The sequence below is a fragment of the Dreissena polymorpha genome, chromosome 8 (genome assembly GCF_020536995.1).
Source record: "Dreissena polymorpha isolate Duluth1 chromosome 8, UMN_Dpol_1.0, whole genome shotgun sequence".
Lineage (NCBI taxonomy): Eukaryota > Metazoa > Mollusca > Bivalvia > Myida > Dreissenidae > Dreissena > Dreissena polymorpha.
The window spans coordinates 9,194,946-9,217,252 of record NC_068362.1 but is presented as its reverse complement, the minus strand read 5'-3'; the positions used below and the strand labels follow the sequence as shown (position 1 = coordinate 9,217,252).

The 22,307-nt window shown below is 36.4% G+C and overlaps 1 protein-coding gene across 1 annotated transcript; it reads right to left on the bottom strand.

Annotated features, from left to right (window-relative positions):
* Positions 1 to 3,040: 3,040 nt before the first annotated feature.
* LOC127841293 (solute carrier family 12 member 8-like) lies at positions 3,041 to 22,262 on the bottom strand. The gene is made up of 14 exons (XM_052370015.1): positions 22,125 to 22,262; positions 20,441 to 20,632; positions 19,198 to 19,315; positions 15,985 to 16,098; positions 14,781 to 14,982; positions 12,703 to 12,790; positions 11,818 to 11,964; positions 11,427 to 11,627; positions 9,542 to 9,689; positions 9,026 to 9,163; positions 8,172 to 8,260; positions 7,060 to 7,177; positions 4,829 to 4,886; positions 3,041 to 3,893 (listed from the first exon to the last, which is right to left on the bottom strand). The coding sequence occupies exons 1-14, from the start codon at positions 22,248 to 22,250 to the stop codon at positions 3,722 to 3,724; spliced, it is 1,911 nt and encodes a 636-aa protein (XP_052225975.1). The 5' UTR covers positions 22,251 to 22,262; the 3' UTR covers positions 3,041 to 3,721.
* Positions 22,263 to 22,307: the final 45 nt, after the last annotated feature.

Here is a 22,307-nt window from a genome sequence, read left to right as displayed (position 1 = left end):
TATAACAAGAGCATTGCAAAGCAGGTGCCAACGCGCGGCTGCGGGTGCAGTTTTAAATTATTTTTTTTTTTTAGAGGTGAAAGTGACCTTGACCTTTGACCTAGTGACCAAAAAATGGGTGTGGCATGTAGAACTCGTCAAGGTGCAGCTACTTATGAAGTTTCAAAGTTGTAGGTGGAAGCACTTTGATTTTAGAGCCGATGTTAAGGTTTTAGCACGACGTGGACGGCGGACCAGCTAGCTATGACAATACCTCGGGTTTTCTACGAAAAACAGAGGAGCTAAAACTGGGCTGTGCTCTGTAAAAAGAGGGTTTCATGCATGTGCATAAAGTGTCGTTTCAGATAAGCCTGGGCAGTCGGCAAAAGGCTAATCAGGGACGACACATTTCCACCTAAACTAGATCTTTTAACAAAAAATACCATAAAGGCGGAAAGTGTCGTCCCTAATAAGCCTGTGTGGACTGCACAGGCTAATCTTGGACGACACTTTACTCAAATGCATTAAACCCCCTTTTCCCAGAGCGCGGCTTAAATATATTCAATTCAGTGTAAACAGCAGATAAAATAATGTTAACAAGCCAGGGAAGATGTTACTGCAAATTTGTTGATTGGATAGTATATGGATGTTTAACATGGAAAAATGCTTTAAGATTATAATATCTATTAAGAGGTATAACAAGATTTTTTTTAAACAATCATAAAAGGCATATGGAAACTGGTAGTTCTTTGGGATTTCCAAAGGAAATAACTCTTCTTATAGCTATATGCTTCAACTTCTAGAAAGTTACAGCATTTACTACTTGACAAGTTACACGTCAAAAACGTTGATGGCTATGTTGTCAACCAAACAGTTTATCACATTAAATGCTGGAATTGAAGTTATGGTTAAATGCAAATATAATCATCAATGAACACAACACAATGGCAAATTGCACAGACCCGCACAACACAATGTTTAAAATAATAATATACACAATTTAAATTGAAAAGAAAACTACACTTCTGTAATACTTAACATCTACATGATATTCTTAAATCTTTATTAAAAAAATATGTTCACTGTATTAATGTTGATTTGTCAATATAACATTCTGGTATTCAGCTATGTTGTGAGTTAATCGTAATTTATTTTCTCTTTCTAAGTAAATGAAATAATTAAATCTTTAACAGATATAAGCTAAAAAAGTAAATTTGGGAATCCATTTATATTCCAAAAAAGGGAGTTCTTTACAATATGGTACAATGCCGATTTTCAAAATAATTATCATCAAAGCAAGTGAAAAATTACTTCCGACCAAGCCTTTGCATGGATTATTTTGAAAATGTGTCGAGTACAAAAATGGGTATCAGTTTCACTTTTAAATGATAAAGAAGTGTTTGCTGTGATTGCTTTTTCTTCCAAAGGTCCTGGGTTTTAATCCCAGATAAACCAAAATATATTATCTACTTTTTTACTAGCTATTTTAATTAGTTAAGACTATTGACAAAATATAGATTAATTTGTATCATGTGTGTGTAAGTTTTGCTCCATAAGTGGATTTGCATGCAAACTATCAAAAATAGTAAGTCATCAACTCCAAGCGTGGGAAGTTTGCACACAAAACATGCTCACAACACTTATGAAAATAGTTCTGAATTTTGATCATAAACCTTTAAAGAAAATAGTGAATCAAATCTGAATGTTTTGCTGCACATGAAAATGCACAGTGTCGAAGAACAAAAACTGTAATGTTTTTGATAAACATAAACATACATTAGATTAAAGCTCATGTCTCGTAATATACCATATACTCTCTCATAAACGGACCCCTCCATTTATTTTTCAAAAATACATTCAAATTACTTTATGCATTTCTGTGCATTAAAAGTCAATGCAAACACAAACACAAGGTAAATCTTGGACTGAAATGTTTTAATAATGAGCTACACAGTCAAATTCTTATAATTTTCTAATTGGGGTGACTGTATATATAAAATGATGTCATCCTTTTAACTTCTAATAAACGCCCCCCTTAGGAAAATGTATGGTCCCTTGGGTCATTTATTATAGATTCTACCACGGCACGTGACTTGTTTTCTATATACAAAGATGAAAAACTACCGTTGGTTATTACCCCGATATACCAACAGTTGTTTAAAGTGACATCACTTTGATTGTCCGTGCACATTTTATGAATGAAGAGGACGTCATTTGATTGTAATTGTTGTGGTGACGTCACGTTTTCGCGGAAAAGTGGAGGACGTTCGGTTAATATAATTCTCATTTATAACCTTTAATTGCGGATAACTTATTAATGAAATCCTGTTAGAATCGAAATAATCCACGGCTACGCCCTCGTGGTTTAATTCCTACGCATCGGAACTCCATACCGTTGGTTATTACCGCAATAACCAACGGTTACCCGTGGATTATTTCTTAAATATACGGTAAAAGCATACATTGCAAAAGCTTCTATTGCACAAATACACCATAAATGATCCGTAGCTTATCCTCAAACAGATTTGATATATAATAATTCTTATTTTACAAAACAAGTCTGTTGAAGTCTCAGTAAACCTTAAACAAATAACCCATTTTGATTGCCCTAATACAACAACAATATTTACATTTTAAAATAATTTCAGTTTCAAACAACACCAATGTTGTTTAGTATGATTGATGAAATAATTTATACTTTTCTCTAAATGGGAAACATTCCAAAATGATACGCAAACATAATCAAATGTATCATTCCCAACTTGACAAAACCCCAAATATTGTGTAAAATATGCAATAGAACCCAGAATACTCTACAGCACACAGCAAAATGCAAACTTCTAACTTTCATCACTTTTCAAGTTCATATGTAACTTTGCATTACATGGTAATAACTTTTTTCATCAACCAAATTAAATGCAACCATATGCAAAGCTTGTATTGACACATTCAGCATGGGTTCTGACACAGCAATTTATATGTCTGTAAATGCATGTAAAACAACAAGCAGTGTGATAAATGTTCATTTTTCAAATTTTCAATCTGAACTTAAGTCCAGAAACGATATTCATTGCCTTCTATTATATATATATATTTCTCTCATAAAAGATTCATTAAAAGAAATCGAAGTCATTGTAAAAATGTTATCTTCACATTCATGATTGAATGAAGATTGTTTGTAAATGTCACATACACACACTGGTCTGTTTCCAAAGTTCTTACAACATAAAATTTCTAGGATGTTTTAACCCTTTTCCACTTAGAAGCAAAGTAAAAATGGCTATTTGCAAACAGCATAAAACCAGAACGAGTAACTCGCAGTCTGCTCAGGTTTTATGCTGTTTGCTGCTCATCAGTATCTAATTTTTGGAGATGAAGCCTTTAAAACTTGAATTTAATAAGAAAGGTCTTAAATTAAATATAACTTTCTTAAGGACTATAAATGCATGAAAAGTGGTAACGGGTTAAGACCAAAATTATTATTTCTTTTAAAAACCTTGACCAGTGCTCATCGTCTTAATAATTATCAAAGTTATCTACCTAGACCAAGTACTTCAAACTTACATGTTTCAAGGCATTGTAAGACCAAAATTATTCCTTCTATAAAAATTTAAATAATCTCTAAAAATTCTTGTCGTCTTCATATTCATCAAAGGTGTCACCATGCACAGCCTCCTCTTTAAAAACATTAAAGCTTCAGGACGATTTCCGAACTAAATTATTTTTCTACACAAAATCATGATCAATGGTCGTCATCCTCATAATCGTCAAAGTTTTCTCCCCTGACAACCTCTGACTGGTGGTAGCGCCCCCTGGTGGCGAAGTCCTCGTTGTCCTCGGTCAGCTGAGCTGCAAGGGTGGTAACTGCGGGCGTAGATGGGGCCACAATTATCTCCTCTTGGCTGTCCTTCCCACTGGAGTTTGAAAATAAAGATAACATGAGATTTAAACCATAGGTGGAGGGATATTGTTTTGGCATTGTCTGTCCATCCATCCGTCCGTCCTTCTGTCCGGCACTTTTGTGTCCGGAGCCATATCTTGGAAGTGCTTTGGGGGATTTCCTTGAAACTTGGTATGAGTATATATATGGATAAGAGGATGATGCACGCCAAATTGCATTGTACACCATCAGATAATAACAGAGTTATGGCCCTTTGTATCTTAAAAAAATGCTTTTTTGTGTGTCCGGAGCCATATCTTGGAAGTGCTTTGACGGATTTCATAAAAACTTGGTATGAGTATAAATATATGGATAAGAGGATGATGCACGTTGGTGTTGTCCATCCGTCCAGAAAACTTTTGTGTCCAGAAGTATAATGGCGGGGGATATCAATTCAACAAATTTGCTTGTTTATTTCTATCTTTAAGTGTTGCTGTTACATTTCTGAGTTTGACAGAGTTTGTAATGATTTATACATATGCAAAGTTTACTTTTTAGTCAAAGCTATTTGTTTTTAGCTCAACTGCATGGAAAGTCTCAGGCTTATTGAAACTTTAACCAGTACTTGGTGTCTTTGAGGGAGATCGAAAGAACGCTCCAAGTGGGGTTCAAACCTGTAACCTCTGAATCGCTGGGCACCATCTACACTACGCCACGGTGACCTCTGCAATTTGTTTACCTTTTTTTTGTTGCAATTTGCTACATTGTATATTAAGACAATTCTTCATCATCATAAGTTTAATTCTATAAAATGTTTAAGTCTGTAAACATTTTGTTTTTAATCAAGTAAAAACTTGAAAAAAAAAAATAAACATCCATCATTGTGTAAGCAGAAATCATTAGAATTTAGATAGCTATTCACATTTTAAACATTCAACTAAAGTAGAGATTTCCCTTGGTTTATAGTACCTGATACAGCGCTGTAGTCCACCTTTGATCCAGGTATAGAAGTTAAATTCAGCAATTCCTGAAACAGAGTAGAAAGAATATTGCAGCATGAGTACAATAAAAGCCCCCCTCTAAAAAAATGGGGCTTAATGCATGTGCGTAAAGTGTCATACCAGATAGGCCTGTGCAGTTGGCACAGGCTAATCAGTGACAAAACATACCTCTTTATGGATTTTTTTGTGTACAGAAGGACCTTGCTAAACTAAAATCCTGCCCTGTTGTCCCACAACCAGGCTTATACGTATATGTATCGAGGATTTGTAGGTTGGAGGGATTTCCCCCTCTTTATTTACAGTATTTTATTCATGGCTGTCAGATTACCTTCTATTCCTTCATTGTCTTCATGGTATTTCAGTAAAGTTTTCTCGCAGCGGTCTGTTATAGCCGACTCACACTTTTCCGGGGCTAGATGGTTTACCAGTACTCAGTGCACATACTTATACCAGTAACTAAAAACTGCCCTGATTGAATAGGAGCTAGGGAGAGAATGGTCATAGAAATGATTTAATGACCAATACCAACGAAAGGTTTGTGGCCAGGCAAAGGATCAAACCTGCTATTCTTTGATATGCAGTCCTGCGCTCAAACAAACCTGCTATCCTTTGATATGTAGTCCTGCGCTCAAACAAACCTGCTATTCTTAGATATGTAGTCCTGCGCTCAAACAAACCTGCTATTCTTTGATATGTAGTCCTGTGCTCAAACAAACCTGCTATTCTTAGATATGTAGTCCTGCGCTCAAACAAACCTGCTATTCTTTGATATGCAGTCCTGCGCTCAAACAAACCTGCTATCCTTTGATATGCAGTCCTGCGCTCAAACAAACCTGCTATTCTTTGATATGTAGTCCTGCGCTCAAACAAACCTGCTATCCTTTGATATGTAGTCCTGCGCTCAAACAAACCTGCTATCCTTTGATATGTAGTCCTGCGCTCAAACAAACCTGCTATTCTTTGATATGCAGTCCTGCGCTCAAACAAACCTGCTATTCTTTGATATGCAGTCCTGCGCTCAAACAAACCTGCTATTCTTTGATATGTAGTCCTGCGCTCAAACAAACCTGCTATTCTTTGATATGTAGTCCTGCGCTCAAACAAACCTGCTATTCTTTGATATGTAGTCCTGCGCTCAAACAAACCTGCTATCTTTGATATGTAGTCCTGCGCTCACACAAACCTGCTATTCTTTGATATGTAGTCCTGCGCTCAAACAAACCTGCTATCCTTTGATATGTAGTCCTGCGCTCAAACAAACCTGCTATCCTTTGATATGCAGTCCTGTGCTCAAACAAACCTGCTATCATTTGATATGTAGTCCTGCTAGTCCTGCGCTCACTCAAACCTGCTATCATTTGATATGTAGTCCTGCGCTCAAACAAACCTGCTATCCTTTGATATGTAGTCCTGCGCTCAAACAAACCTGCTATTCTTTGATATGTAGTCCTGCGCTCAAACAAACCTGCTATTCTTTGATATGCAGTCCTGCGCTCAAACAAACCTGCTATTCTTTGATATGTAGTCCTGCGCTCACACAAACCTGCTATTCTTTGATATGTAGTCCTGCGCTCAAACAAACCTGCTATCCTTTGATATGCAGTCCTGTGCTCAAACAAACCTGCTATCCTTTGATATGCAGTCCTGCGCTCAAACAAACCTGCTATTCTTTGATATGCAGTCCTGCGCTCAAACAAACCTGCTATTCTTTAATATGCAGTCCTGCGCTCAAACAAACCTGCTATCCTTTGATATGCAGTCCTGTGCTCAAACAACTGAGAAAGCTTGCCCTTAGAAAGTCCTTCAAAGAGAACACATTCCAGGCAGTAATTGACAACTGCCTATAAAAATAGGAATGTTTTGGGTTTGTTTGTTGTTGTTGTTTTTTTGTTGTTTTTTTTAGGGGGTGGGGGAGGGAGAAATGTTGCAGAAATAATGTCATCACCTATCTACAAGTATGTTGCCAGGACCTGAATGTGAGCTAGCTATTCCTAGACTGATAGCCCAGCACTCTACCAACACAGCTTACTGGCATCAGCACCAAATTTACTAAAAGGTTTCAGGGGTTTTAAATGGCATCGCTTTAACATGGTATAAATAGGCAAAGACCATTTTGAAACTAAGTATGCCTTTAGCATCTATTTACAGGGATAAATATGTTAAGTCAACATATTTTCTTTGTTGCAAGTTCTGACATACCTGGAAAATACCCTGGGTTCGCCTGCCCAATATAGACATAGATGATGAATGCCACAACGAATTCCACAAGGGCGTAAATCCACTGGGTTGCAAACATGATCACTAGGCAAACCACAGTCTGTAAAGAAAAGTGAGAACCATATCGTTCTTGATAAATATATTTAATTATTAACAACAACAGATTGCCAAGCAATATGGTCCCCTACCGGTGAAACTCCACCATTGTCAGTTTTTTATATTTTTAATTTGTTGCCATAGCAACCAGAATTCTTGACGTAGGAACAAAATGAAATAATGTGCATTATCTCCATATTGCCATCAATCCATGTTTCAAGTTTCATAAAAAAATATGAAGAACTTTTAAAGTTAGCGCAGGATCCAGAAAAAGTGTGACGGTCTGACAGACAGACGGAGTGCAAACCACCGGTAGAGGACAAATAAAATCTCCAGGGTGAGAATGAAATATATACACTTGTGTATTAACATGATTTACTACTGAGGCATCACACTTTATCCAGCGTCAAGAAAGAATGCAGTTAATACTCGCATTTTTTAAACGATCCTTTTTTGTAGTTTGATAGGTGTTCTTCAGAAAAGGTTTCAGCAAAAAGATTTTTATGAAAGTGTTTGTCAGAGGGGGTAATCAATAAACAAACCAGACGGCGACGTTCATGCTGAGACAAACAATTTTCGCCGTGTTATACCCATTATTATTTTTATTAAATGTTGAAACGCCGCTCACTTTCCAGCCATATAAGCAAGAAAATGATTAGCGTTAAAATACCTGTCTCTCCATGGACGTCGCCATCTTGTTTGTGGTCTGGGCATTAAATGTGGAGCCCTGACATGGCAATATTCACGAAGAACTCACCCAAAACACTAGACTAAAGAGTGAGACCATAAGTGGATATGGTGTCCGCTTAGCGACCTCGAGGTCATGGATCTAATACCCATTGTTGGAGCATTCTTTAGACCTCAGCAAAAAAACACCAAGTACTGGTTCTACCCAGGACACAGACTTGAGAGGGTTTTAACAAGCAGAGTGTTTTAATAAGCATTATGCTGTCAATGTCAGGAGCTTAAATGTATAGGATTAAACTAAACTAACTCACCCCAAACAGTGACAGCCATCTGTTGCAAAGAAAGCTGTACCAGGACCTTGGCTGTTTGGTGATCTCCATGTTTGGCGCATGTCTGGGATCTGATGAAGAAATACTATACTTTAACACCTATAACGCGCAGTTGTAACCCCCTAAAATTCAATTTTACAAGTTGGTGCACATTATATATTGAGAGCACTATTCTGACTGCTAATTTGTAAAAAATCATTGTGATATCCTAAATATATAAAAACGATGCCATGTTTAGCATAAAAAAAATGAGTGTGCATCATACCTGATAAAGTATGGTAATGAAGAAACAAGAAGTAATCATGGCCCTGAATCACTCACCTAAATTCACATACTAGATTGATCTTAGCTGATTTTTTTTCCTATTATTTTTACTTTGACCAAATTTTGTCTTTTTTTTCTACAAAAAATCTATAAATAGAATATGAGCCTCTGTGGTGTGGAAAGTCTTGATTCCAGAGGCATAATTGAAACAACCTTGGTACAGAACCCTTACATGATGCTTATGACCAAATATCTTGGCTCAAATACAACTAATGCTTTGGGAGATTTTTTAAACACTATTTTTATACGTATAAACATAAGGTGAGCTAATACTATTCAGTATGGTCTATTGGCCTGTCTTTTTGCCAACTATTTAGAGATTATGAGAAATTAAATCAAGAGAGTTGTTCATAAATCTTGATTGTTTTTTTAGTGGAATTTTTCCCACATTTAACAGTATCTCAGTCTTATTGCAACAGTCAGTTAACCTATTTACACTTTCTGTAATGCACTGGTTAACCAGGAAAGCTTACTTAGACAATCAGTCTTCCAGATACAAAAAGGTTACATACCACCCTCTTTTCCCAATAGCACCTGCGAGGCATCACCAGCCTCTGAGTTGTTGTCCAACGACTTTGACCTTTTTCTGGCATCAAAATCAGGCTCCGTCGGTGACACTTGCTGGGGTTGAGGGATTTGCTCTACTCCGCCTTAAATAAATATATACACGTTTTTCAATACCTCACGAGCATGTGTGCCTCGCTCTGAAAAAACGGGGTAAAAAGCCTGAAAAAGTGTTGTTCCAAATGAGCCTGTGCCCGCACAAGAAAATCAGGGATGACACTTTCCTCTTATTTTGATATTTTCCATTTAAAGAAAGTCACTTCTTACCAAAAATCAAGTTTAGGCGGAAGGGCTCTTACATATAAATAAAACAATACCTTACATACATACATTAATATATACAATAATGATGATGATGAATAAAAACCTACACCATATCTAATTTTTCATTTTACTTTGTCTACGTTTTATTTAATGCATTTTTATAGTCTATCTCACGCATTTATTTTACAAAAAAATCTAACCATGATGGCGCAATCTTTCTGGAAACAGTTTATCCAGATCGTTCCTCATCGTCTGGAATGAGTCTCTGTATGGCGCCGACCTGACGTTCACGGAACCGTAACCCGGCAACCGCGCTGACACAGGGTCAGACTGACGGCGCCGTTTCTCCTGTGTTCCGTAATTCAATGGAATAATAAAGCACACAAAACTCGAACAAGAGTGCCAAACTGTCACAAGATACGCCCGTTTTAAGGCTTTGGACAACTTGATAACTCCGCCCGCCCACCCAACCACCCACCAGCCTGTCAACCAGACTGCCCGCCGCCAAGGTGAAACTAAAGTAAGTCCTGTTTTTTTAAAACGGGCGTATAAAAAGAAAGTGATTGCTTTTTGTTCAAAGGAAAACAGACCAATGCAGTTTTTGTGTCAAACATTGAATTCATCATAATTATTATTGCAAGGAAGAAACCTTAATCAGATATATAAAGTTCTTACAATGCTTAGATCTCTGACATAAAAAACTAGAGCTTTGTCACTGAATGTGACTTATACCCCCATACCACTTTGACGCAGGATAAAAAGTTGTTTAAAAGTTTCGGATGAATACAATTTGAATTAGAGTCCGGACAAAGTGGCGCCGTTGAAAATGCACTAATTGACCCTATGACCTAGTTCTTGACCCGACATGACCCATATTCGAACTTGACCTAGATATCAACTAGATGCAACTACTGACCAAGTTTGGTAAAGATCGGATGAATACAATTTGAATAAGAGTCCGGACAAACTGGCGCTGTTGAAAATGGACTAATTGACCCTATGACCTAGTTTTTTACCTGGCATGACCCATATTCGAACTTGGCCTAGATATCAACTAGATGCAACTACTGACCAAGTTTGGTGAAGATCAGATTTATTCAATTTGAATTAGAGTCCGGACAAAGTAAAATGCACTAATTGACCCTTTGACCTAGTTTTTGACCCAGCATGACCCATATTCGGACTTGACCTAGATATCAACTAGATGCAACTACTGACCAAGTTTGGTGAAGATCGGATGAATACAATTTGAATTAGAGTCCGGACAAAGTGGCGCCGTTGAAAATGCACTAATTGACCCTATGACCTAGTTTTTGACCCGGCATGACCCATATTCGAACTTGGCCTATATATCAACTAGATGCAACTGCTGACCAAGTTTGGTGAAGATCGGATGAATACAATTTGAAATAGAGTCCGGACAAAGTGGCCCCTTTGAAAATGCACTTATTGACCCTATGACCTAGTTTTTGACCCGGCATGACCCATATTCGAACTTGGCCTAGATATCAACTAGATGCAACTGCTGACCAAGTTTGGTGAAGATCGGATGAATACAATTTGAATTAGAGTCCGGACAAAGTGATGCCTTCCGCCCGCCGCCCGCCCGCCGCCCGCCCGCCCGCCAAGGGGTTTCACATAATACGTCCCGTATTTTATACAGGCGTATAAAAACTATTCATTGAATTTAGTTTTTTCTATTCAACATTAACAAAATATTCTAATCAACAAGATACATGCGAGACCCAAAACCGGCCTAGTCTGCGCCAACAAGATTTTGTCAATGCTATATCTTAGACTGCCTATTATGTTCTATCCGAACTAATTTTATACAAAAAGTGACTGGTTATATACCCATCAAATACTAAAGTATGCAATAAATAGGGAGAGTTCAGACAATTAACCAAAAGGTTTAATTTATAAATGACATTTCGGCCTTGGGATTAACTTTCCAATGCAACTACAAGGAATATCGTCTGGATAAATTAATTAATAAATTGATAATTTGGCCACGCCAAGAAATTGTTGGTTTCGTTAAGAGAACATTTTCTCAAAAGTTGAATATATATGGTAATTTCGTCATACCTGGTATCGCAGGTCGCGCTCCTGCCGCCGGTCATAGCTCATAGCGAGGGCAAAGTAGGCGTAGTTGACCGCTGTGTAGGACATCATGAAGGTGGTGGTGACAATGGGTGCCAGCGAGTTCACGTCACCAATCAGAACGAAGAGAAGGGCCACTAGTGTTATCACGACCAGTGAATAGATGGGAACTTTGTTTGGACCACGCTGAAAGAAAGAGCATGAAAATTACAACTTTAGAGGGCTCTTGTTGAGTTTAAAAGAACAATTTCACAGTTATGTCATCGGCAAGAATTAAGACATGAGATATTCCCTGCTTCTTCTTTCATTGACAAATAGTTTAGTGATTGCTTTCAGGAAAATATTGGTTAAAACTTAGCCAAGGTTTAATGCTTACCCCATTGCCTAGCACACGAATGACAGGGATGACGTTTTCATTAGCGATTGTCTGAAGAATTCTCGGTGGACCATACAGGCTACCCATACAGGATGATACTGATGATATGTACAGACCTGCTAGCCACACAAAGCCGGTGATAGACACCTGCCAATCAAAGAAAAGAATTGTTTGTGCACACAACACTAAGTGTTCTAGAATCTGTCTTAACCCCTTTACCACTAAGAGACGCACTTTTACACGTTCGAAGTCTCTTATAAAACCAAATTCAATTATAGACCTCTCTTACTAGATTTAAGTTTTAAAGGCTTCATTTCCAACCCTATGATAATGATGAGCACCAAACAGCATAAAACCTGAAAAGCCTGCGAGCTTCTCGCAGGCTGTTCTGGTTTTATGCTGGTTGCAGATAGCCATTTTCACTTTGCTTTTGAGTGGGAAAGGGTTAATATATAATACCAAGAATCTTCAAGACAAATGTTAACTTTCTTGGAAACATTTAAATGTATAAAATATCTTAGATTCCAAAGGTCTATATTAAATCATCTTTTGCAGACATTATCCTTTCAAGAAATACATACCCAGTCATAAATTTAAAATGTTTCAGTAGTGAAAATATGTATAATTTTGCTAAAAAAGGCCAGTTGTTTTAAAAACATTCTAAACAAAAGAGACATTATGGCTTTTATCTATTCATAATTTGTCTATTTGATGAAACATAAAACGACTTAATTCACTGCCATGAATTATATGTTGGTCATTTAAACTAAAACTCTGCGCAAACAATAAAAAATAAAAATGATGCACATTTTAAAAAAGTTAAGACAAATGAATGCTTGATATTTGATTGACATATTTATAATAAAAGCCCAGTGATAATCTAACCTTTTCAGATATCATGTAGTCTGTCTGGAGGTATGAACGTGTACAGGTTGCCCCTAGAACCATCGCCATAAAGATATACAGCATTGTACTGAAAAACAAAAACAAACCTATTAACAGCTGCATTTTTATGGATAGAAGTTCAGCAATTTGTGTTAATTTTCTCTTTTTTTGCCATATTCAACTGTGTTTCCGTCATGCATTAACCTACCGACGTTTGTCCAAGGCAAGCTGGTTTAGCAGCATAAAGTGCGCATACTTATGCCCATATTGACAACTAACATAAGTGAATCAATGGTAATTTTTTAAATTGTAAGTGTAAACATGCACCAAGATTTTGTAGTCACATGTCATGTGACCTTTCCTGTGGTGTATGGGCCTCATCTGATCTTTTGTAAAATTGATCGTTAAAAACATATGAGAGAATTATAATGCATGTCATATGACATTGCCTGTCAGTGTTTTTTATGGCAATTTCGGGGCCGATATTCGGCCCCATTCCCCTAAAAAAAGAGTATATATTATCACCCCATTGTGTAAAAAAAATCCCCTCCAGAAATAAAAAAAAAAAAAAAAAAATTTTTTTTTTTTTTAGAAAGAACAGTCTCATAATCATGATAAATATATCTCAAATTTATTTCATAAACAACTAACAAAGTATATAACTATAATTCATATTATTTTGAATTATTAGAATTATTATAAAAAGTTATATAAAATAGTTTTTCCCCAATCAGTGGACTTTTCACATTAATTGCATTTTTCTCCCAAAATGGCCAGGAAAAGGCCTTATGTATCTATACTGTGTCAATATTTGTTGATAAAATCATTCCAATTTGGTCCATTTTATTGATAAAAAATGCTCAAATTTGCCATTTTATCGCTTTAAAAAATCCCAATTAGACTCAAAATGGCTAAGAAAACTGAGACTGTGCATGAAGGCTGAACTGTCTGAAACTAATGTTGAAAAAATCATTGATATATATTTTTATTTTAAGAAAAAGGACAAACACATTCAGTTGTGAATATTATATTCATACAAACATGTGTATTAATATAATAAATATCATTACATATAAACAAGTGAATTTTTAATTTTCCCCTTTTCCAAAAAAACGACGCATTTTTTCCCCTTTGGACAGGCCCCGCCACCATTCCCCTATAAGTGAAAAAAAAACATTGGCTGTGTTTATAATTTTAGACCTTATCAGATCTTTGGTAAAATTGATCTTTGAAAATATATCAGAGAAATATTAGAATAATTTGAGCCTTGCTCTGGGAAAACAGGGCTTAAGGCATGTACGTAAAATGTCATGTCAAAAGCCTGTGAAGTCTGCACAGGCTTATCACAAACAACACTTTCCGCTTTCATAAAAAAATTATTTTAAGCAAGTTTCTTCTACACAACAAGATGTGTTTGTGAAACACTATGTCCCCATATATGACGTTTGACCTTGAAGGATGACCTTGACCTTTCACCACTCAAAATGTGCAGCTCCATGAGATACACATGCATGCCAAATATCAAGTTGCTATCTTCAATATTGCAAAAGTACTCATAAAATGAGCGATTTTGGCCACATATATTTGACCTCTGACCTTGAAGGATGACCTTGACCTTTCACCACTCAAAATGTGCAGCTCCATGAGATACACATGCATGCCAAATATCAAGTTGCTATCTTGAATATTGAAATATTGCAAAAGTGTACATTAAATTTGCATTTTTGACCCATATATTTGACCTTTGATCTTGAAGGATGACCTTGACCTTTCACCACTCAAAATGTGCAGCTCCATGAGATACATATGCATGCCAAATATCAAGTTGCTATCTTCAATATTGCAAAAGTTATTGCAAATGTTAAAGTTGGCGCAAACCAACCAACAGACCAACCAACAGACAGGGCAAAAACAATATGTCCCCCACTACTATAGTGGGGGACATAAAAATCCTGAGTTTTGCGGAATCTGTTGTCCCACATTAGCCTGTATGGACTGCACATGCTTATCTGGGAACACACACTTTAAGTACTTGCATAGGCCTCATTCGCAAACAAGAGGCTCATTTAAATGCCTACCAGACTCCTAGAGAGGACAAAGTCCCGCGTGGAATGTTGTGGTACGGGTCGCGTAGATCTCCACTCATGTTGATTCCTGCCAGGATTCCCGTAACAGTCGAGAAAAACAGCCCAAAAATGGAGAAGAACGACCCTCCTGGGAGAAAGTCGGGCCCAGAATTGTTACGTAGATTTATCTCGTGGTAGCCTGTCACTCCATCAGCTGAAATTAAGTTTGACCCGATGTACTTTGGCCCAATTACATAAAAGACCCTTATATTGAGGATATTTGTTAAATTTGGTGGAATTTTGATTGTAATTCATGAGTGATCATAGAAAATGATATTTTCACGAGTGGCACACCACTAAACCCAACAAATTTTATTTTTAATTTTTTAATTTTTTGCTTACAAGTGATTATTTTTGTATTTTTGCCATTCAAGACAATTTAATTCCATGTTGGGCCCCCCAAAATGGTATATAATGTATTTTCAAAGGAAGCTTATCCGCATTCCATTGAGTCCATTTCCTATGAAGAACCAGAGTCTATGGAAAAATTTGAAGAGCGAGTACATAAACCAGATGCTCCTTGCTGCAATGTGGACACCATATCTATTCCTTTAATACAACCTCCAAATCTATTTTATTTCCAATCAAGTGAAAATAGTTTTTTCTGCAAACTTACAAGCATCAAAACAAACATCAACGAAATTCATGGCTACATGTATTGTCGTTTCACTACATAGACCTCTAATCTTCTGTCAATATGTGAATTCTCATAAGACCCAAGTAAAACAAGACTATTTCCAAGCAATATATGTCCCCTACTGGCTCCACCATTGTCAGATATATATAAAAAAAATCTAACCATAGCAACCAGAATTTTTGAAATAGGAACAAAATGAAATGACGTGCATAATGTCCTTATTGCCATCTATCCATGTTTCAAGTTTCATGACAAAATATTAAGAACTTTAAAAGTTATCGCAGGATCCAGAAAAGTGTGACAGACTCACAGACTGATGGACTCACGGACACACAGTGCGCAAACCATAATTCCCCTCCGGTGAAACCGGTAGCGGACAATAAAGGAGCTAAGGTTTATTAAGTTCAAAATAAGAATATTTCAATCTACAAATGGTATACTTATCACAAAATCATTGTTTCATTGAAAAACAAACACATTTGTTCACATTTCCACAAAAACTTTAACAAGAATTCTTACCTGGATTAGTGTGCACAAAAGAGCCTACAAAGAAATCTAGCATTGACAGGACCAACACGACCAGCAGAACCAGTTGAAGTCGGATCACCCACTTCACACCAGCAACATTGATACCTGAAAGTGCAGTGAGGTTTTGGGGGTAATATTTGGGGCTGTTATTAATTCTACCCCAGTCTAGATGTCAAAAAAAATATATTTCCCAAATTACTGTCTAAAATTCCCAATTGAAGGTTTCCACACACACACATACACACAAATTTGTAAATAAAATGCAACATTAGTTAATTTACATATGCAGCTCTATATGTTGAACTTAAGTAAATATATTATCGAACACACTTATTCTCAATTTTGAAGTATTTTTACCATAAAGGGCCTTGGCCGAATTTCCAAAATGGTGCAAAAAATAACATTAAAGTTATTAGCAGGATACCAGTCTTTTTATAACCAGGAACCAGTGTATTTGATAACATAATAAATATCCAATAAATAAAAATCTAATAATAGTCGTCATCAAATCTAGTTGTTACCTGAACTAATAACTAGTCTAATAAAAGGAAAAAGACAACAAGAAATAACTGTACCAAACTTACTTAGTTTACTTTATTGATAACATCCAAGATTTGTATAAAGTTAAACATTTTGACCGTCTGTAGACATGTAACTTTTACTGTTAAAAAACCTTACCTGGTTGAAACATCCTAGCACACTTGTTTTTTAGCAGATTACTTAAGGAACACAATTATTATACTTAGCAAAGAAAGCAGCAAAACGGATATTATAGATTCCAGCAATCAATGTTTTAATATTCCATTCGAGAAATATGTTTGTTTTTTCAGACCCAAATGTTAAACTCTTTACAGTGACCCCGCGTTTATCAGGACACGTCTGTTCTGGCACAAATTTCCGGATTAACGAATCTTCTGGATTATAGAACCAGTGCCATTTCAAGAGTTAAATATTTACCTTATGACATAAACATTATGTTTATGTACATTTAAATACTTATTTCGCATCAAGAATGATAATTTCTTGTTGCCCAGAAATTTATTTAGTTTAAAAAATCCAATGTTGTTAAACAATGTAAATACAAAAATGCGTAACCAAATTTTAGTACATGTACATGTACACACATGACATAAAGCTTTGTGCATGTTACAATCAAACACTGAGTTAAGCATTAATAGCTTAGTATTGAGTCAATATTTTGTTGCTGTATACACTTTCCATGAGGACTGCGTGTATCTTGTGTGATACTGCCGCAGTGAAAAGACGTTGCCATGGGTGGAAAGCCAGCTGTAAGCTGGTGACGTCACAGAGTTACAAATCAAGGATGTCGAAGGCAAATGAAAATAAACAAGGGCTGTTTGTAAAACATGCATGTCCCCCATATGGGCTGTCAGTTGTAGTAGAAGCCATTGTGTTAATACATTTTTTGTCACTGTGACCTTGACCTTTGACCTAGTGACCTGAAAATCAAATAGGGTCATATGCCAGTCATGATAAATTGATCCAATTTAGATGGATGGGAGAGTCCACTAGGCGTAAATGGATTAAAGTTTTAGGAAAGAAAAATACAATGATATTTGACCTTTGACCTTGAAGGATGACCTTGACCTTGACTTTCCACCACTCAAAATGTGCAGCTCAGTGAGATACGCATGCATGCCAAATATGAAGTTGCTATCTTCAATATTGCAAAAGTTATCAAACTTTAACCAAGGTTAAAGTTTTTGGACACACACATACAATGAATGAAATATGGGCTGTCAGTTGTAGTGGCAGTCATTGTGTAAATACGTTTTTTGTCACTGTGACCTTGACCTTTGACCTAGTGACCTGAAAATCAATAGGGGTCATCTGCCAGTCATGATCAATGTACCAATGAAGTTCATGATCCTAGGCGTAAACATTCTTGAGTTATCATCCGGAAATTATTTTACTATTTCGAGTCACTGTGACCTTGACCTTTGACCTAGTGACCTGAAAATCAATAGGAGTCATCTGCTAGTCATTATCAATGTACCTATGAAGTTTCATGATCCTAGGCTTAAGCATTCTTGAGTTATCATCCGGAAACCGTTTTACTGTTTTGAGTAACTGTGACCTTGATCTTTGACCTAGTGACCTGAAAATCAATAGGGGTCATCTGCCAGACATGATTCATGTACCTATGAAGTTTCATGATCCTAGGCGTAAGCGATCTTGAGTTATCATCCAGAAACCATTCGGTGGACCGACCGACGGACCGACCGATGTGCAAAACAATATACCCCCTCTTCTTCGAAGGGGGGCATAAATATAAAATGCGATACTGTTTTAATATCTTTATTTATAACCTGTCTCATACAACTGAATGTTGAAAAGATTAAAATAGCAACATGTAACGTTCAGTGTGTTTTAAATGGATTGCTTAAATAATCCTAGCACAACTTTTCACGCATGATGATGGTCCGATTGTAATTTGCGTCTAAATTGGTCAAGTGTTCAGCTCAATAAAGACATTAAAGTAAATCATTGTGTCATTTAAGATGAATTGTGTAATGCCGACATCAATTTAAGTTTAAAGTCAAAGTCAAATCATGTTTAGTCACGCCTATTAGCTATCACCCCTAAACAAAATAATAATTCACGCCTCGGTGATCGCGCTTTTGTTTAAACAACGGGTTGGCAATTAAGCCTAAAACAACAATACTTCACGCCTCAGTGATTGCGCTTTTGTTAATATGGCCAGTGAGCGATTAAGCCCCCATTCTGGGAAGCATCTGGATTAACGAGACATAATTACAGCTAAATACACAGATCAGTGTTGCGAAATTTACGTCCAGATCCGTAACGAGAGATTCTGGACTTAACAGGGCAAAAAACTGCATAATACATCCGTTCCCCTTGACTTTCGTCCTGATCGCGATATTTCCAGACTATCGAGATCCGGATAAACGCGGGGTCACTGTGTATAAGCCTCGTTTTGGAAATACAGGGCTTAATGCATGTGTGTAAAATGTCGTCCCAGATAAGCCTGTGTAAGATGACACTTTCCACTTTTAAGGAATTTTTCCTTCAAAGGAAGTCTCTTTAAAACAAAACTCCAGACTAGGCAGAAAGTGTCATCTCAAATTAGCCTGCGCAGACTGAAAAGGCAAATCTAGAGCAACAATATAGCACATGCATTAAGCCAAGTTTTCAAGGCTCTTATCATTCACGCCACTTTACCTAACAACAACAGCACCAGCCCCACAGCTATCCCCTTGGCGAGCCATGGCTCATCAAGCCCTGTCAGGCCCATCACTGACTCCCCAAAACCCATCACCGACATTGAACATGCCACTGCCTGAAAATGGTGAAAGTTTCATATTATTTGTGTTGTTGGTTTAGGTCCACAATATTTGTGTGTTGTTGGTTTTAAGGTCCATAATGTTTGTGTGTTGTTGGTTTTAAAGGTTTATAATATTTGTGTGTTGCTATTTTAAAGGTTTACAATATTTGTGTGTTGTTGGTTTTAAAGGTTTACAATATTTGTTAGTTGTTGGTTTTAAAGGTTTACAATATTTGTTAGTTGTTGGTTTTAAAGGTTTACAATATTTGTTAGTTGTTGGTTTTAAAGGTTTACAATATTTGTGAGTTGTTGGTTTTAAAGGTTTACAATATTTGTGAGTTGTTGGTTTTAAAGGTTTATAATATTTGTGCGTTGTTGGTTTTAAAGGTTTATAATATTTGTGCGTAGTTGGTTTTAAAGGTTTACAATATTTGTGCGTTGCTGGTTTTAAAGGTTTACAATATTTGTGCGTTGTTGGTTTTAAAGGTTTACAATATTTGTGCGTTGTTGGTTTTAAAGGTTTACAATATTTGTGCGTTGTTGGTTTTAAAGGTTTACAATATTTGTGCGTTGTTGGTTTTAAAGGTTTATAATATTTGTGCGTTGTTGGTTTTAAAGGTTTACAATATTTGTGCGTTGTTGGTTTTAAAGGTTTACAATATTTGTGCGTTGTTGGTTTTAAAGGTTTACAATATTTGTGCGTTGTTGGTTTTAAAGGTTTATAATATTTGTGCGTTGCTGGTTTTAAAGGTTTATAATATTTGTGCGTTGTTGGTTTTAAAGGTTTATAATATTTGTGCGTTGTTGGTTTTAAAGGTTTATAATATTTGTGCGTTGTTGGTTTTAAAGGTTTATAATATTTGTGCGTTGTTGGTTTTAAAGGTTTATAATATTTGTGCGTTGTTGGTTTTAAAGGTTTATAATATTTGTGAGTTGTTGGTTTTAAAGGTTTACAATATTTGTGCGTTGTTGGTTTTAAAGGTTTACAATATTTGTGAGTTGTTGGTTTTAAAGGTTTACAATATTTGTGAGTTGTTGGTTTTAAAGGTCCATAACATTAAAGTGTTAGCAAAAAGCAAAAGCAAAATTGCTGTTTGGCTTTACATGCAATATAGCAAAAATAAAAAGGTTTGAACTCACCTGTGCAAAGCAGTACACAATGCCCACACTGCCCCCTATTCGAGCCCCCAGGACGTGGGACAGCAGGAAGTACACGCCCCCGCTCTCCACCTTACACCGTTCACAGACCCCGATACCACTCAGGGCCACAATCACAACGACCATCACTGTGAGGATGATGGTGAGAATGGTCAGACTGATACCAGCATTGCCCTGGAAACAACACAACACATATGGGCCGTGCTCTGGGAAAAGCGGGGTTTAATGCATGTGTGTAAAATGTCGTCCAAGATTAGCCTGTGCAGTCCGAACAGGCTAAACAGGAATGACACTTTCTGCCTTAACTGGATTTTTGCTACCATGAGACTTTCTTGAAACGAAAAATTCAAACGAGCGGAAAGTGTCACCCCTGATTAGCCTGTGCAAACTGCACAGGCTAAACTAGGACAACACTTTACGCACATGCATTCAACCCCTTTTTCACAGAGCACGGCTCCTATATCTTTTATAAAAACATCAAAGTAATGCTTAATTGTTTTTATTTTGTTGTACCAACCATATATTAGAACTGTTTCGATTTTATTCTTAATGCCAGCAAAGCCCTGAAAACAACATAACACTAATTTTTTACCTGTATAAAAACATTACAGTTATGCTTAAAAATGTTAAGTTTGGTTTTACAAACCATTTTTTTAAACTACGCCAAGTTTATTCTTGAAATTTGTTTAATAAATTTTACTTAGGTGAAAACATCTTATATAATCCCTTACTGCTTAGGTACTCATTTTGACGGGTAATTAAGACCTGTCTTGCTTTATTCAAGTTTTAAAGGCTACATTTCCACTCTAAGATACTGATGAGCAGCAAACAACATAAAACCTTAACAGACTGTGAGTTACTCCCAGGCTGTTCTGGTTTTATTCTGGTTGCATGTAGCCATTTTCACTTTGCTTCTTCTGAGTTGGTAAAGATTAAAGGTTTCAATTTTACTCTGCAAACAACATATTAAACTGTTTCAATTATTTTCTTGACTTTTTTATATAAATTTCACTTCGTTGAACAAATACATTTAAAAAGTTTTGTGAAAGAGTTCATGATATTTTACGTATATGTGTATTTGCTAATCAAACTATCTGCTATTTAATGTACATAGAGCTAGTTGTAATTCCAATATGTTTTTGTATAATCACATGTATTTGTTAATTTTGCTTTAGAAAAATTCCATTTTAGCTATTGTATTCATTTGTGTCCATTTTGCTGCTCTAAAATCGATTCTGCTTATCAAAAGTTCATCAAACTTTTAAGTAATCAAAGTCCCTTATGCTTTTCAAAATTTCTACCACACTACATTCTCAATATACTTTTCAGACTCCTAAGCAAAATCCACCAAACTGCTGTCATAAAATCTTGCTACAATCAAACCCTTTGCTAGTAAAAATTCCTACCACAATCAGCCCTTTTGCTTTTTAAAAGTCCGACACAATTCAGCAGTTTCAGAGAATCTCCCTATCTTTGTGAAGCGGCCTTGCTTGGCCCCCTCATTTTGAGAAAAAACGAGTCGCAAACTTTACAAGATTGTGAAAAAAATTAGTCTGGAAGTTTTAAAAATGTTAAAATTTGAGTCGCAAATGTTTCAAATTTGTGAAAAAACAGCCATTTTCTCAGAAAGGCAAAAAGCCCAAAGTTTGCTATTCACAATTCCTACCACAATCCAGCCCATCCTGAGGAAGATGACAACTCCAAGAAGGTTCATCATGCATGAGGTGAACACCCCGTCCCAGGTACCAAACAGCACAGGCTGACTGATGAAGAAGTTGGCCTTCCACCACATCTTCTGGGTGAGATTCTGTAGGAGAAAATAGAGTACTAAAGCTCTGAACGGACTCAG